This window comes from Pseudorca crassidens, chromosome X (genome assembly GCF_039906515.1).
Source record: "Pseudorca crassidens isolate mPseCra1 chromosome X, mPseCra1.hap1, whole genome shotgun sequence".
Taxonomy (NCBI): Eukaryota; Metazoa; Chordata; class Mammalia; order Artiodactyla; family Delphinidae; genus Pseudorca; species Pseudorca crassidens.
In genome coordinates, this window is record NC_090317.1 from 29539734 (window position 1) to 29556821 (window position 17088).

At 47.7% G+C, this 17088-nt stretch overlaps 2 protein-coding genes and 1 non-coding gene across 3 annotated transcripts in view; 1 reads left to right on the plus strand and 2 right to left on the minus strand.

The window, feature by feature from the left end:
* Positions 1-3749, minus strand: part of LOC137217573 (homeobox protein ESX1-like) — a 33685-nt gene extending 29936 nt beyond the window's left edge. The window contains exons 1-2 of the mRNA XM_067724595.1: positions 3644-3749; positions 3119-3488 (exon numbers count right to left, since the gene is read on the minus strand). Coding sequence (XP_067580696.1) covers positions 3119-3488; positions 3644-3749 — 476 coding nt within the window. The remainder of the gene's footprint in view (positions 1-3118; positions 3489-3643) is intronic.
* LOC137217574 (homeobox protein ESX1-like) overlaps positions 1-16362 on the plus strand; it is a 36980-nt gene extending 20618 nt beyond the window's left edge. Inside the window, exon 4 of the mRNA XM_067724596.1 lies at positions 15919-16362. Coding sequence (XP_067580697.1) covers positions 15919-16362 — 444 coding nt within the window. The remainder of the gene's footprint in view (positions 1-15918) is intronic.
* LOC137217692 (small Cajal body-specific RNA 20) lies at positions 13307-13451 on the minus strand. Its single transcript, XR_010940194.1, has one exon. It is a non-coding gene; the product is annotated as a small Cajal body-specific RNA 20 (non-coding RNA).
* Positions 16363-17088: the final 726 nt, after the last annotated feature.

Consider the following 17088-nt stretch of genomic DNA (forward strand, 5'->3'; position numbering starts at 1 on the left):
GAAGACCCAATGCAGCCAAAACTTAGTAAATTAATTAATTCTTAAAAAGACTACAAATAACAAATATTGGTGAGGATGTGGAGAAAGGGGAACCCTTGTACACTGTTGGTGGGAATGTAAATTGGTGCAGCCACTGTGGCAAACAGTATGGAGGTTTCTCAAAAAACTAAAAATAGAACTACCATAGGACCCAGCAATTTCAATCCTGGGTATATATCTGAAAAAAACAAAAACACTAATTCAAAAAGATACATGCACCCCAATGTTCATAGCAGCATCATTTACAATAGCCAAGATATGGGAGCAACCTGAGTGTCCATCAATAGAGGAACGGATAAAGAAGATGTGGTATGTATATACAATGAAGGTTAAAAAGAATAAAACTTTGCCATTTGCAACAACATGGATGGACATGGAGGGTATTATGCTTAGTGAAATGAGTAGGACAGAGAAAGACAAATGATCTCACTGATATGTGGAATCTAAAAATTAAAGCAAACTATTGAATACAACGAAAAAGAAACAGTCTCATAGATATAGAGAACAAACTAGTGGTTACCAGTGGGAAGATACAGGGGAGAAGGACGAGATAGGGGCAGTGGATTAATAGGTACAAACTACTATGTATAAAATAAATAAGCTACAAGGATATACTGTACAGCATGGGGAATATAGCCAATATTTTATAATAACTATAATGGAGTATAACCTTTAAAAATTGTGAATCACTATATTGTACACCTGAAACTTATATAATATTGTACATCAACTGTAACTCAATTAAAAACAAACCCGATAACCCTAAAGTCTCCACCAAAAAACTGCTACAACTAATAAGTGAATTCAGTAAAGTTTCAGGATTCAAATTAATATACAGAAATCTGCTGCTTTTCTCTACACTATAATACACTATACTCTCAGACAGAAAGCAAGAAAACAATCCCATTTAAAATAGCTTCAAGGGCTTCCCTGGTGGCGCAGTAGTTAAGAATCCACCTGCCAATGCAGGGGCCACGGGTTCAAGCCCTGGTCTGGGAAGATCCCACATGCCGCGGAGCAACTAAGCCTGTGGGACACAACTACTGAGCCTGCGCTCTGGAGCCTGCGAGCCACAGCTACTGAGCCCGTGTGCCACAACTACTAAAGCCCGCGTGCCTAGAGCCTGTGCTCTGCAACAAGAGAAGCCACCGCAATGAGAAGGCCCCACTTGCCGCAACTAAAGAAAGCCCACGTGCAGCAACAAAGACCCAACGCAGCCAAAAATAAAAGTAATTAATTAATTAAATAAGTTCAAAATGGATGGAGGGCCTGAATGTAAGGCCAGAAGCTGTCGGGCTCTTAGAGGAAAGCATAGGCAGAACACTCTATGACATAAATCACAGCAAGATCCTTTTTGACCCACCTCCTAGAGAAATGGAAATAGAAACAAGGGTGAATAGAAACAAGTACCTTATACAGTACTGAATGTTAATTATATCATAATAAACTGGAAGAAAAAATATTTATCAGGCAGCTCTAGACATCCAAATCAAGGGGCATCTTGAGTTTGACACTTTTGAGAAAGGGAGAAATTGGGCTGATCCAATTATCACACCACAGCAAAAAGCAACCGAACTTGGAGTAATCGAGTTGAACAGAAAATCCTAAACCGAAGTTGATGCTAGTTGCCATCCCTTCTTGTTGAATCGTCTCCTACCGCCATCCAGGTTTCCACGATACGGTTTGCCTACAAACAGCCTCTCCAAACACTCCTCCTCTGTCTCTTGCAAGCTTCTTTTATTGTCTTTCAATATTCCCTAGCTCACTGAATATACCAGCAGCCATTCATTTGGGCAAATCAGAAATTTATACATTTTTCTTAAACATTTCCTTTTACCCCCGTGTTCAAATTACCATGAATTGCTATCAATTTTACCTGCTAAATATCTCTTTAATCTGTTCACTTCTCTCCATCGCCACTACCCTGGACCAACACACCATCACCTCTGGCCTTGCCTACTGAACAGCCTCCTAGGCTGTTCAGTCCTCCTAGGACTCCTAGGACTGAATCCCAGCTCTGCCACATTCCAGCTGTGCCATCTTGGGCAAGTCTCATCACTTCTCTGAGCTTCAGTTTTTTCACAGTTATAAGTGGGGATAATAACAGTGGCTACCACATTCACAAGGGGTTGTGAAGATTCAATGACAGTATGTAGAAAAACCCTTTAAAACAAGTGCTTAACACACAGTAAGCACAATGTAAATGATAGCTTTTTAAATTTTAGCCGCATTCACAGGTACTCAGCAACCCATTCATTCTCCACACTGAAGCTTGCTTTAGGGAACAATTCTGCCTCAGGCACAAACTTCAGGGGTAACTAAAAATTCAGTAATCGGGCTTCCCTGGTGGCGCAGGGGTTAAGAATCCACCTGCCGATGCAGGGGACACGGGTCCGAGCCCTGGTCCGGGAAGATCCCACATGCCGCGGGGCAACTAAGCCCGTGTGCCACCACTACCGAGACTGCGCTCTAGAGCCCGCGAGCCACAACTACTGAGCCCACGTGCCACAACTACTACGGAAGCCCACCCGCCTAGAGCCCGCGCTCTGCAACAAGAGAAGCCACCACAATGCGCGCACCGCAACTTAGGGTAGCCCCCGCTCGCCGCAACTAGAGAAAGCCCGTGCCCAGAGCCCGAGAGCAGCAACAAAGACCCAATGCAGCCATAAATAAATAAATTGATGGATTTTTTAAAATTCAGTAATCAAGATAAAGGATGTTTTCATGTAGTGTTTAAACTAATGCAAATATAATCCATGAATAACTGATGATCAAAATTTCAGATAAAAGTAGACTCCAACTCTGCATTTGCTCCACCACGTCTCAGGCGACTCATTATTTATGTGAACCGGCGGCCCACAAAGCTCCCCAACGTGACTTACTCAAACACCGCACGGAAATATCGACCTCGATTCCCGCCAGGCAGAGTCCCCGCCCCCGTCCTAGGCCTCGAGTGTGCCGGAAGGGCGGGCCGCCGCCAGGCCCCGGGGCTTTCAGATCCGGAGCCGAGGAGAGGGACTCGCGAGAGCGCCGCCCACCACCCGCGCGGCAGCCCGCGCCACCCGAGACGCCTGCTTACCGCATGAGCATGTTGGGGTACTGAGTGCGCTGGAAAACGTGCTCCAGGTCCTGCACCTGCGCTTGCGTGAACCTGGCGCGGGGTCCACGCCGCCGCCCTTCTGTGGCCTCGGGACCCTCGACGGCGGCCCGCGGGGGCTGCTCCTCGACGCCCTGCTCTCCGCCTTCGCCGCCGCCCGCCTCGGCCTCGGCCTCGCGGCTTTCGCCGTCCGCGGGGCCGGCGGCTCCGACGCTGACCTCGCAGCCTTCCTTTCCTTCTCCTTCATCTCCCGCCTCTTTCCCATCCGCGGCTGCTCCCTGCTCCGGTTCGGACTGAACCTTCTGCTCCTCTCCCCCTTCTCTGGGAGGCGACATCTCCGCAGGCTTCACCTCTGCAAGGGAGGAAACCCAAAGAGAAAGATCAGGCCGTCGAGTGAGCCCGGCTCTGGGGAGGGCCTGCGTCCGAGGGGGGTCCTGCCGTTCGCCCCGCCCTGGGAAAGTACCTTTCCTGGAATCCGTTAAAGCGAGTGCCCCACCCGCCACTGACCTTTCGCTTCTTCCCTTTGCTCTTTGACCCCCAGCTTGAAGAAGGGGGCAACGGCTGCATCCGTGACGTCATAGGCATCGTGGCTGCTCTGCGGCTGACGCTCCATGTCCCGACTGCTGTCGAGGAGGCTGTGAGCTTCAGCAGAGGCTGCTCCGGATCTCCTGAGACCCCCGGCTCACGACTCAAGGCTAGAGCGGTGGCCCACGATCTGGCACGTTAAGGCTCCTCTGGCGGCTGGTCCGGTTTCAGAGATTCTGGTATGACGCCCGCTGTGGGTTTACCACAGCCTGCTGGGGGTTGGGTTAGCTGATGTGCGCATGCGGCAGGGCGTCGGCCGTCTAGGGGCCGTCTAAGGGGGCGCGGGCAGGGCGCGGAGGATGTTGCGCGCCGCCCAGGCGCCGGTAGGGAGCATGCGTGAGAGCAGAATTCCGGGTGGCAGGTTGCAACCTAGCTGACTAAGTACTCCGCACTTGGTCGGGCGCCTTCCCAGGCCAAGGGGCTGTGCCCGTTTTGTGGAGGGTAAGAGAGAGACCTCACCCAAGCTCCATAGACCTTGGAGAAGCGTTTGGGGACTATCTCTTGACCGAGCCCTCCATATCCGGCAGCCAGTACCAAGAAGGGAACAGTAATCAAAGTAATACGGTCGCCCCTCGGTATCTGCGGGGGATTGGTTCCAGGACCCGCCGCGGATACCAAAATCGGCGGATGCTCAAGTCCCAGAGTCGGCCCTCCGCATTTGGTGATGCGAAACCCATGGCTATGGAGGGCCGCCTGTATATTTATTGAAATTTTTTTAAAAAACACCAAAACCTGTGTTTAAGTGGACTTGCAAGTTCAAAAGCTGTGTATTTGAAGGGTCAACCATATTATTACCTAGGAGTTGGTTGCTCTGAATTTTTGCAATGAGGTTGAAGTCAGAGTCCGCCATACTCCCTGGGTCTCCAGGAGCAGGAGTTCAGGGCTGCGTTTTCTGAGCATGCCTGGTGCTCAGATGCACTATGCAAACAAAACAAAAGAATGCGAAAGCCAGCGCCCCCCCCCCCATTAGCCTATAGATTTTTAGTAATGAATCAACATCAGATTGCAGGTGTAGAAACCTGCACAGCGTTTCAAGCACTCAAGAATGCTTGCCGGGTACAGATTTCCTGCCTTTTTTCTTTTTCTTTTTTTTGGTCCTTGTTGCAGCTCTGGACTATGCTACATCTTTGTGCACAGCTCCTAAGCTCCTATTGCTTCTGGCTGTAGATCCTCTACAAAAGCATACATGTCCCTTGTGGTGGGCCCCTGTGGACATGGGTAAATTTACCCACTTTCTTGCCGCTGCCTATCCCCCCATCTCATCTCCTCACGTTTTCTCGAAATATTCTCCTGAGCCCTTGCTGAGGAGTAAATAAATTTTATTTATTGTCAAATGAAAGAGGGCCAGGCCAGATTTACAGCTCTATGGTTTTTCCTTGGAGAAGTGTTTTATAGATGCCCCAAGACTTAATATCCTAAATATTGAAAATAGCTTATAATAATGGGCCCTATACTTGACAATGTACTTGATTTAGCCTGTGTTTCCTTGGACAACCATTTTCATCAACCCCATTGGGGATCAGAAGCCAAATCATTTTTGTGGGCTCCTAAATATATCATGGGACCTAGTCCCCTCACCTACAGTGCCTAAGGGATAAGTGCCCCTGCCTCATGTCTGTGGAGGGTGGTCCAGAAACTAAAAAAGGTTTGTTGACCAATTCTCTTTCAAAAACTGGTAAGACATGGCAATATGAGTACCTCCTCCTGATTTTAACCAAGACATTTCCTCCTCAGGTTGGCCCTTGGTGAGTTCGGCAGGCCTGTCCCTCTCTTGGCTGGATACCCTGTACACAATTTTGGTTCCATATCAGTTATCACATGCGAGACCTATGAGGGTTTTTATCATGATTTGCATTAGACAAGCTAGGAGGTCTGTGACAGCTCAGGAGGTGTGTCCTTCCACATCTCAGATTTCCACAGTGAATTTGTGTTTTCTCAAGTTTAGTCACCCATGTGACCCTTGACAAATGTTGCCCTACCTTGGCATCAGTCATGGTCGTATTTATTTAAAAGTTTTACTTAACTTCACACTTTGAAAACCTTAAATACTGAACGGAGCTTCATCCTAAGCAGTAACAGCCATGAATCGTAGTCGATGTAGCAGATTTATGGGAGCAGGGACCCTGGAGCCAGATTGCTGGCATCTAAATCCTGGCTTTGCTCAACGCTTGCTAGCTGGCTAAACTGTTAGGTTGCTTATTCTCACTTAGTCGCGGTTTCCACATCTGTAAAATGAGGCTAGCAATAGTAACTACCTCACCAGGTTATCGTGAGGATTAACTGAGATGGTGAAAACATAGTGTTACCAACGGCCATACCATGCTGTCTCACATTTCCAATTTTCATCAATTTTGTGGTTTATTTATTCACAAAGTCCATGAGAGAAGAAAGATGATGGCTATTCTCTGGCAGTTGGCAATGAGGACAGAAAGTTTTCTTGTGAATATGTCGCTACCATGTTTTTGTGTCCCTATACAGGCTTCAGTCAGTAATCCTCTGTTGGCTGCTCTGTTTACAAGGCCCTGCCTCAGGCAGTGTGGAGAGTGTCATGATTCCAGACACAGCTATTGTGCCATGGGTTCTCACAGTCTGGGGAGAGAGATCAGCCCATGTGAGAGAAAGAAGCTGAAAATTCTGGAGACAGAGTGCCCAGCCCCACCGCCACTAACTTGCTGTGTGGCCAGAGCTAAATTAGCTGACCTCTCTGTGCCTCAGGTGCCACATCTGTAGGATGGGGATCATGATGGTACCTGCTGTACCGTGTTGTGAAATTTACATGAAGGAATACAAATAAGGCCCATGGTGAGGGCTCAGATAACTTTAGCTGATGCTAGAGTTAAGGGGTCGGGACTGACTGCGGTCATTCTGCACAGGGGCCTGCACTGTGACTGAGGATGCTGGACACGGAGTGTCGCCCCTGCCCCTGAGTGGATATGAGAGTCTGTGGAGTGGCACAGAGCTGTGCTTGCTCAGGCTGGTGACACCATGTGGGTACTCACTGTGCACCAGGGCCTGGCTAATCGATCTTATAGCCATCCCCTGAGGAGGGGGCCATCACTCTCTTTAGTTCCTAAGGGAAGAAGTGGAGGCTCGGAGAGGTCCAGTGACTTCCCTAAGGTTACATAGGTCAGTGGAAGAGGGCCAGGATTCAAACCGTTGAAGAGACTTTGTTCTTAGCAGCCCGTGATAGAAGCAGATTTGGCTTTTTTTGCAGGGTGGTGGGGTTTCCCTTACACCTCACAGAGTGAGTCAAATTTTGGTAAATGCTAAGCAGGCTGTGCATGGAACTTCAGTTCAGGGAGGTAGTATGAGCAGCCCCAGGAGTGATCAAGTGTAAAGCTTGGCTTAGGGAACACCAACCCAAACAGGATGGCCAGGAGAATGAATGCATATGAGGTGCTGACCTTGAGAGGGAGCTGGAGGGGGAGCCTGGAGACAACTCTGTACTGGGTGGGAACTAAAGTTTAAAAGTTAGGTTGGGGTCCAATTTGTGGAAGGAGTTAGAATGTCTGCATTTGGGATCATGGAAAACTGTAAGAGTTTTGTGCCGGGGGAGTGCCTTAATGAAAGCAGTGTTTTAGGATGTGTTTATAGGAAGGGAATCTCTAGGCTGGCTCTTGGTTCAGTTCATTGCAGTTACTGGGCCTGCGGAACAAGGTACAGATCCGGAGGGCTTACTTGGAGGCCACAGCTGGCTGTCAGCGGGATTGGGAGTCCCCTTGAATTTGAATGTAAAGTTCCGTGTGTATGGTGGCATTAGAATAGTGTGTGCACTTTTCATCAGAAAAAGTGGGACACAATGCCCCTAACCACCCCCTCCCACCCAAAATAATAAGAAGAATAAATAATAACTAATGATAATAATCGGAAAGACCAAGGAATTGAGTAACGGAAGCAGTCTCTGGAGTTGCAGCATATGCATCTGGTTTTAGGGCACTTCTACTTTCCTGCTCATAGCAAGAGCTTTGGCCCTGAATTCTCACTACACGACACTGACAAGCCTTACTGTCCCTGAGCCTTAGTTTCCCGAACTATAAACAACTATTACTCTTACTACTACTATTTGCTAAAATAAAGATAATCATCTCACGGAATTCTTATGAAGTCAGAATGAAGTATGGAAAGATACTCTATTAACTTTAATTGTGTATAAACATAAGGGGTGATTTATGTAATGGTTTATTTTTATTGAAGTATAGTTGAATTATAATGCTTTGTTGATTACTGCTGTACAGCAGAGTGACTCAGTTATACATATATATATATATATATATATACACATTCTTTTTCATATTCTTTTCCATTATGGTTTATCATAGGATATTGAATATAGTTCCCTGTGCTATACAGTAGGACCTTGTTGTTTATCCATTTTATATATACTAGCTTGCATCTGCTAATCCCAAACTCCCAATCCATCCCTGTCCCACCCCACCTTCCCCCTTGGCAACCACCGGTCTTTTTTTTTTTTTTTAATGTTTAATTTTATTTATTTTTGGCTGAGTGGGGTTTTCGTTGCTGCGCACGGGCTTTCTCCAGTTGCCGCGAGCGGGGGCTACTCTTCGTTGTGGTGCACGGGCTTCTCACTGCGGTGGATTTTCTTGTTGCGGAGCATGGGCTCTAGGCATGCGGGCTTCAGTAGTTGTGGCACGCGGGCTCTAGAGCACAGGCTCGGTAGTTGTGGTGCACGGGCTTAGTTGCTCCAGGGCAACTCCAGGGCCAACTTGCTCCTGGACCAGGGGTCAAACCCGTGTCCCCTGCATTGGCAGGCAGATTCTCAACCACTGTGCCACCAGGGAAGTCCCACCAGTCTATTGTGTATGTCCCTGATTCTGTTTCTGTTTGATAGATAAGTTCATTTGTGTCATATTTTAGATTCCACATATGAGTGATATCATATGGTATTTGTCTCTCTGACTTACTTCACTTAGGATGATAATCTCTAGTTGCATTGTAATTGTTACTTGTGATAGGGGTTTTACTCATTTCTTTTGAAAAACACGTTTTATCATGAAAATATTCAAATATACACAACAATGGGAAGAGTACTGGAAGGGACTCCCATAAAAACCATCACCCAGCTTCAGCATTTATCACGATCTTACCAAACTGTTTCATCTATCTTCTTTCCTTGCTCCCTCCCTCCCTGCTTCCCTCCCTCCCTTCTTCCCTCCCTTCCTTCTTTCTGTCCTTCTCTCTTCCTCCCCTCCCCACTCACTCTCCTCTTCTTGCTGTGCTGATTTAAAAGAAACTCAAGGCAACTTGTGTTTTCATCCCTGTATCTTTATGTGTCTCTGCACTTTCTAAAAAATACAGTCTTTTTTCCTACATAACCAGAGTGCCACCCAGGCGCCTGAATGGTAATAATAATCCCTTGGCGCCATCACCCAGTCGCTTGTATTCTGAATTCCCTGATTGCCTCAAAAATGACTTCTTACAGTTGGTTTCTTTAGGATATAAGTTTTTCTGTGTCTACGCTGATAAAATAAAAGGAAAACTTGAGGGGGTGGGCATTTGCATATCTAATCCCAGCCTTAGAAAGCGGAGCAGGAAATTAAAGACAGCCCTGGATATATACTACTGCTGGTGGTTGTATGTGGCAATAAAAGTGATTCAGTGTTTGCATTCACTGCCCTATCTCAGGACAGCATGGACCCTTTGGGTTTGTTCCAAATCATTTGCAGACTAAATCCCAGTCCAGACACTGGGACAGTGCATCCCTTTGCTGTAACCAGGCATTAAGGGTAAAATTGCATGATTTTCCTTTAAATTCTGCCAGAGATATTAGGCCATTATGAGCAGCAAGCTTGTAGAACCACCGCTGTTCGTGGCTCCATGTGGTGAAGCATGAACCAGGCGTCTCGCTAAGGATGTCTTTACCTTAGGCAGCCTGGGCTCAAGCCTCAAGGGCTGCTCCCTGCAGCCACATTCTCTGCGGGCATCCTTCAGAGGGAAACCTTACGTGACATTCTTGAGCCTTGCTAGGACTGGGAAAAGCTATTTGCTTTTTTATTTCTTTCTTTCTTTATTTATTTTTTTGGCTGCATTGGGTCTTCGTTGCTTCGTGCGGGCTTTGTCTAGTTGTGGCGAGCAGGGGCTACCTTTCGTTGCAGTGCGCGGGCTTCTCATTGCGGTGGCTTCTCTTGTTGCGGAGGATGGGCTGTAGGCGCACAGGCATCAGTAGTTGTGGCACGCGGGCTCAGTACTTGTGGCTCGCCTGCTCTAGAGCGCAGGCTCAGTCGTTGTGGCGCAGGGGCTTATTTTCTCCGCGGCATGTGGGATCTTCCTGGACCAGGGCTTGAACCCGTGACCCCTGCACTGGCAGGCAGATTCTTAACCACCGTGCCACCAGGGAAGCCCAAGCTATTTGCTTTTAGTCTACTCGATGGTAAAAGAAATGCAATGTGCTAATTCCTGTCAACACTCAGATTTTTCAAGTTCTAGCTCAATCCCCATCTCTTGGAGGAAGCCACAGTACTGTCATCTTCTGAGCTCTTACTGCTCTTGAAATGGGACCAATTCATTGGATCCCTATCACACATTGCTTGCATTGCGAGTCAGTCTTAAATGTATGGAAGCATGAATGGTGTATGTATGTGTGTGTGTGTGTCCATGGGCGAATGTAATATGTATGTATACGTATGTGTATTTTGTGACTTCTCAGTTACGGTGTAATCTGGCACTTGACACACTTCTTAGCATTCCGCATGCAGTACCCCAGAGCAGTGCTGTGTACGTAGCAGGCATTCAGTAAGGACTTGTTGATTGGTTGAAAGTGAATATAGAAGAAGGGTGGATGGCCTTGACTAAGGCCAGTGAGCCTGGGGACTTTTACTAGCTGAGCTTGTCCAGTGTTGGCTCCATTCTCTTATTTTCCTCCCAGCCCATCTGGCAGTCCTGAGCGACAGACTCTGAGGTAGCAAAGATCTTCTCAGAAAGGCTCTAGCACTTAGCTGGTGGCCTTCCATGGGGGTGGAGAAACAGATCAGCAACGTGCTCTCCTCTGTGTCTGAAGCACTGTGTGTGGAGCTGCCCTGGAAGTCTGAATTGCAAAGGCTCTTCTCTCCTGTTTCTCTCTCCTTCTTCATAGTTATCATCCTTTTCCTCCCTATCATTAGTGTGTGTATGTGTCTGTGTGTGTGTATAATTTTTTAATTCATTGTCCATGTACTATAAATGAGGGCCAAAGAAAGACATAAGCAAGTCATGGAGAGAAAGAAAATACATGAGTTAAAGTCACATATATTCTGGAACAAGACAAATGCCACAGGTGAGTAACAAAGCAATAATATGGGAGTTCAAAGAAGGTAGATGTTACTTTCAATACAAATCTGGAAGCATACTTGAAGAAGTGGACTGAAAGATGACTCAGGTGTGCGTGGGAGTTCTTCTTTGCCTTCCCCAAAGAAACACTCAAGAACAAAAGTAACAGATTATCATTGTAATTTACATGGAGATGATGAAGAAAGCAAAACTAAAACAAATTAAACTGAACTATAACCTTGTCTAACATGCAAGGGTGATAATGAAAACTACCTTTTCAGTTTCTTATCCTATAATTTCTTTTACAAGTACTATATTCCACATACTGTAGATAGTGTGCAGAGTCCTGCTCTTTGTGTAATTTGAATTCATGCTAGATTATCTTGGCACTCAAATGTTTAATTTCTAGGACACCAAAACTTCACAGACAGTAACTATACCCACCACTTAGCTCAATAGCTGATGGCGTGCAGGGGCAAAGCCTTTGTAGCCTGGTTTCCCAGGCCCTGGGCAGCAATTACATAAATGTTGATGCAAATGAATATGAAGAAGGCATACAGACAATGAACTTAAAATGTTTGTACACCTTTTAAGGACCTATTCTTTTTTTTTTTTTTTGCCTTGTACACTTTTTTTTAACGTTTTTATTGGAGTATAATTGCTTTACAATGGTGTGTTAGTTTCTGCTTTATGACGAAGCGAATCAGTTATACATATACATATATCCCCATATCTCCTCCCTCTCGCATCTCCCTCCCTCCCACCCTCCCTACCCCACCCCTCCAGGCGGTCACAAAGCACCGAGCTGATCTCCCTGTGCTATGCGGCTGCTTCGCACTAGCTATCTATTTTACATTTGGTAGTGTGTATATGTCCATGCCACTCTCTCACTTTGTCCCAGCTTACCCTTCCCCCTCCCCGTATCCTCAAGTCCATTCTCTAGTAGGTGTGCATCTTTAGTCCCGTAAGAACCTATTCTTGAGGAATTGACTTCATATGTGCTTGAGTAGATGGATAGAGATCCATAATCAAATATATGTATATAGGTATAGTTTACACAAAGGTGTATACATATATATACAAACAGATATATATATGTGTGCGTATATATATACATATATGTGTGTGTGTATATATATATACATATATCTATATATATCTTTGTTTAGACTCTACCTATTTAAACTTATATATTATATGTCTCTGAATTCTACACACACACGTTCAATTCCTTCTAACACTGGCATCCTTTAGGTACCACTTCTGTGTGGAGTCACACTGAGGTTAAGTCTGAAGTGGCAATTATTCAAATTAATGCACCGAGGAGCCCAACTATATTAAATTATTTAAAACCAGGCATAAATGCTTTGCATAAGGAGTGAATATATGAATACTTAGGCATCGGAGTGAGGGGATAATTCACACTCAGAACACAACAGACGAGCAACTGATGTGTGTTTCGTTACGCTGACGCTGATGCGGACGGGAGAGCGTAGAGTCCAAGTCTGCTCCTCCCGCAGCTGTTCTTTTGTTATCTTTTCCACAGAGAGTGGTTTCTTGCTTTCAGAACAAAATAAGATGCTCTCAGAGCTTTGGTTAGCGAAGAAAATACTTTTAGGACTTTAGAATCTTTTAGAACTTTTGTAAAACACCATTTTGTCAGCAGATGAAGGAGGCACTTGAATGTCAAACACTTTCCAGAGGCGAGGGCCCGGGCTGGGTGGCACAGCTCATAGGCTTTGGGTCCCCGAGCTGTCCCACTGGAGGCAGCTCGCTGCCTAGGGCAGGGCTTGAGCTGCTGCCAGTGTGCTGAGGGGCAGGTCTGGCTTCCTTGCCCTGACGCCCGGGGTGCCCTTCTTCTCCAGCACTCACTCAGGGCTCTTCCTCGCCACCCCCGCCTCACAATCCTGCACGGGACCCTGTGCAGGAGACACAGCTGGGGGCTGAGGGCTGGAGCGGCCTGGCTGGCGCCCAGGTCAGTCCAGGCGGGGAAAACGGTGAGCTTCCCCCCAACTGAGGTGGCCTCAGAAGCCCTTGTACAACAGCCTCCGTGCCTGGACCCCGTTCCAGGTGACATCCGCTGGGAACAAGCAGGTGCGTCTAGGAGGGCAGGAGGTGAGAGGCCCCCTCACTGGCGGGTGTCTGTACAGTAGGTGATCACTTGTTGCGGGTGCATACGTCCTTGCCTGGGGACAGCCTAGGCCAGGATCAGCCCATGAGAGCCTGGCAGTGTCCTGGGAAAGAAAGCCAGAGGCCCCGTGCCCAGTGCTGCCACGTAAGGCCCAGCCTGGTGTAGACCAAGTAGGGGCTCCCAGCAACTACAAACGTCTGAGGTAGGAAAACAAGGGTGCCCAGCTCATGGCAGCCCCGACAGGGATCCCCCAGGGCTGATCTGCGCTTCCAGCCCAAGGGCTGAGGAGAAGAGGTCCCCTCCCCCCGACACACACAGCCCCATGGGAGAGAGGCCCTCTCCTGCTGGAGTTTCTAAGTGTTTGGTAAAGTAGTGGAGAGAGTGGCAGCCCTAAATCCTCATTTTCTGGAATTCTTTGCTATGCCAGCCTGAAAGCGTTGCTAACATAGTAGGTTTTGCATTATAGTGGAGGTGGGAGGGCGAGTTGCAACCTTTGACATATGTCTAAAGAACAAAACAAACTAAAACAACAATTTCAAACAAAGTTCCACCGACCTGAGAAAGGTGGAAGTTAGGCAAGAGTTATACAGAGTGGAACGTACGCCGTGAGGATTCCTCACACGTTCAAAGTTTTGAGACTACCGAATGCATTCATGAATAGTCTCTTGAGGAATTTCTGACACCTGAGGCTTTTCTTCCTTTTCGTGGTACTGTTACGAAGAGATGGGGTGTGTGGAATTTGTTGGCAGTGGAGGATGACTCTTAGTTCAGGCAGGATTCTTACCTGTGGTAAGGTGAAATACATATGCTCTTCCAGTGATGACTAGTTTGTGAGTCAAAGGATCAGGAGTGATTATTTGAGACTATAGAAAAGCCTAAGTTAAATCCAAGGAGTATTTGTGGGGGGAAAGAAGAAGAAAAGAAAGAAAGAGAGAAACAGAAGAATCAGGACGGGTTCACTAGCTTTGCTGCAGAGAGCGTGTGTGAGGGCAGTGATGGACACGGGCTGCAGAGCTGGTGGTGGGGTCTGGAAAGCAGTGCTGGCGGCCTAAGGCCACGGGCTGGGCTCACAGTCAGGTCTGGCCAGGGCTTGGGAGGCGCAGGCCTCTGCTTTCTCAAGCAGGCAAAGCAAGCTCAGAGGAAAAGAGAAACTGAAGTTTTGGTGGCTTGCTTCTCCTGGGTTTACGTAGTGGTCTCTTAATGGAGTTCTGAAGGGAAAAGGAGCAACAAGAAACAAATGAAGAAGACGGGAGAATGTTTTCATCTGTTTCCAAACTCTACAGCATGAGCGTCCCAAAGAAACATTTAATGGACACCCTCCCTTGGTTTGCAAGGACAGTAGGAGCTGTTTTATGAAACCAGTATTGGAAATATGGAAGTAGTGTCAGCCTGAACCTCACATAGCCAGCTTTGCACATTGCCTATATTTATGCAGATTTGACCATTGGTACGCTCGAACCCCCCAAAATGAGCTCTATTACACTGGCTTTTCTCGACTACATATTCATGCAGCAGAAGGACCCAAATACTAAGATGGGAGACGGAAGATGGGGCGACAGAGAGAGGAGGCCCTTGGTCTCATGTAAAATTTGCCGAGTGGAAACATCCAAAAATACTAAATATGGCACAATTCCATTAACTGAGATGCTGAGGGAGCAGTGGAGTCCACAGGACAGGTTTTACTTTCAGTTGTTAATAGTTGGCAGATATTTAGGGGGGAGCCGTTTTGTGACCCCTCACTCACGTGGTTGTTGGCTGTCTTCCTAAAATGCAGGTTGCACCCTCTTGACTTAAGCATAAGGGACAGGATGGGGATCTCCTGGTTGATTAGCAGCTCCTAGAGGGTGCAACCTTGCTGGGCACCAGAGGCTCTGCTCCAAGGCCCTGCAACTGTAGCCAGAGCAGAGTGAGCTGACCTGGTCCTGAGCCCAGGAAGGTTTGGAGGGTGGGGCAGGTTGGAGAGTGCAGAATTGACAGAGGTAACAATGGTATGCCTCTTTCCCCCCAAACTCTTGTCTGGGCAAAGATTTTAAGAGTTTTAGTAAATTTGGGCTGAGTTCGTCTAAGCATTCATTACCCCTATAGTCTAATATTAAGGCAGTGTCCAGGGCTTCAGTTCCGCCAGTGTCCAGCAAGACAAGCCACAAAGTCCCTGGGCCCCCCATGACCAAACCTCCCTCACAATACCATCTCCTTCTTTATAACCATCCCAAGGTTCCAGAGGATGAATGACCCTTTTTAGTCATCCTTGGGGAAAGCTTTTGTTTAAAAATCCAACCCACTCCTATTGATTATTTACTGTAACCAAAGATGGGTTTTTCAAAATGGGGACCGTTCCCCTCAGTATGATTTTAAAAGGCACCCACTTTTTCCTATGCTCAACTTCCCCCATAACTAAGGTGACACCTGCCCAATGAGTAGGGATTAGTGGCAGCTGGAGCTGACGGTCAGTTGTCAGGACGCAGACCTCCCAGGCACAGTAATAACAGCAGGGACAGAGTGCAGTTGGTCAGCTCCACCTGCGTGTAAGAGTGGGGGAAATAATAGAAAAGGTGGGAGGGGAGAGACAAAGCCATATGCCAATCCAGAGCCTGGCACATAGTCGGTGCTCGCTCTTGGGGGGGAGGGCGGCTGAAGGGAGCGCCTTCAGCTACATATCCTAAGATACTTTAGCAAGAAGGAAATCGCTTCTCCTGATGCACTTCCAAATCTTCAAGGCACCGAGAGCTCCCTGCTGCGATTTTTCATGTCTGACATGAAATGCTCAATATACTAATCAATCTCTTTTTCTCTCTGCTTGAAGGCTTGGTTTAGGAGTGGAAGGGCCAAGTGTCGGAGACATCAGAGGGCAGTAATGCTCAGAAACGTGCCCCACGTGCCCCCGGTCCTCCCTGCTGTCGTCAGCGTGTGTCGACCCTGCAGTGCCATTCTGCTTCAGGAGCTGGATTGGGTCCACGTTTTTCTGGAGCAAGTGCCGCTGGAGCTGCCTCTGCTGCCCGGGGCGCCCATGCCACCCATACCGTGTGGGCCACCCATGCCGCCTGTGCCACCTAACCTGCCCGTGCCACCTGTGCCACCTGAGCCACCTGTGCCACCCTTGCCACCCTTTCCTCCTATGCTGTTGCCGCCTCCGCCCTGTCATCTTCCACACGTGCTTCACTGTAGGTGCCCTCATGTGGCATGGCGTCGTTCCTTTCCATTGGAGATCCTTCAGCTGCCCCGACTTTCTATTGAATTGTGTCTGTGACGGTTTTTTCCAAAGTGCCTTTGAGCCAGTTTCAAATTCTGCATACCTCACCACCAAGAGCAGTTCCCCAAATGCCTGCAAAGTATATTAAATAGAAGTAGAGGCCTTGACCCACTGTTTTAGGGCATGTTTTGTATTTTCAATAAAGTTGTGAGTCCTCTGCAAATTTGTTCTCTGTGTCACATGGGGTTAGTAAATTTGATGGAAACGGCTAAGCCAACTCCATTCAGACCGAATGCCCAGGAGGCCTCCTTTCATGCAGTAACAGCCCTGAGTCACCATCATAGGCCATGCACATCTCAGAAGTTTGCCAGGTGCCCGTGAGGGGTTTACACAGACCCACCTGTTCTCTTCCACCCTCTCCCCCAGCACCCATGCTCCCTGCACGCTGCCCCATTGGGACCACCTAGATGTGCAAGACGGGTGGTGTGAGTCTCGAATGGGAGAACAGTGTGTTTCAAAGCAGGCCTGAGGCCCATTCATGGTGACCAGCTCAGGTACAAGGAGGACCTCAAGGGACACTTCTGCAGTGACTACTCATAGGGCTTTATGGAGGAGAGGGAGCAGGGCACCGTCGGCTTCTCTCCCAGTTCTGTTCACCGCCTTCCCTGTTGTGGAGGGCACCTGGGGACAGAAACCACGCTAGCGGAGGGGGAGGGGCCTACCTCTGCGAAGGTAACACAAGAGGAGACTGTCCAGGCCCACATGCGGCTCTTCTCACCCCCT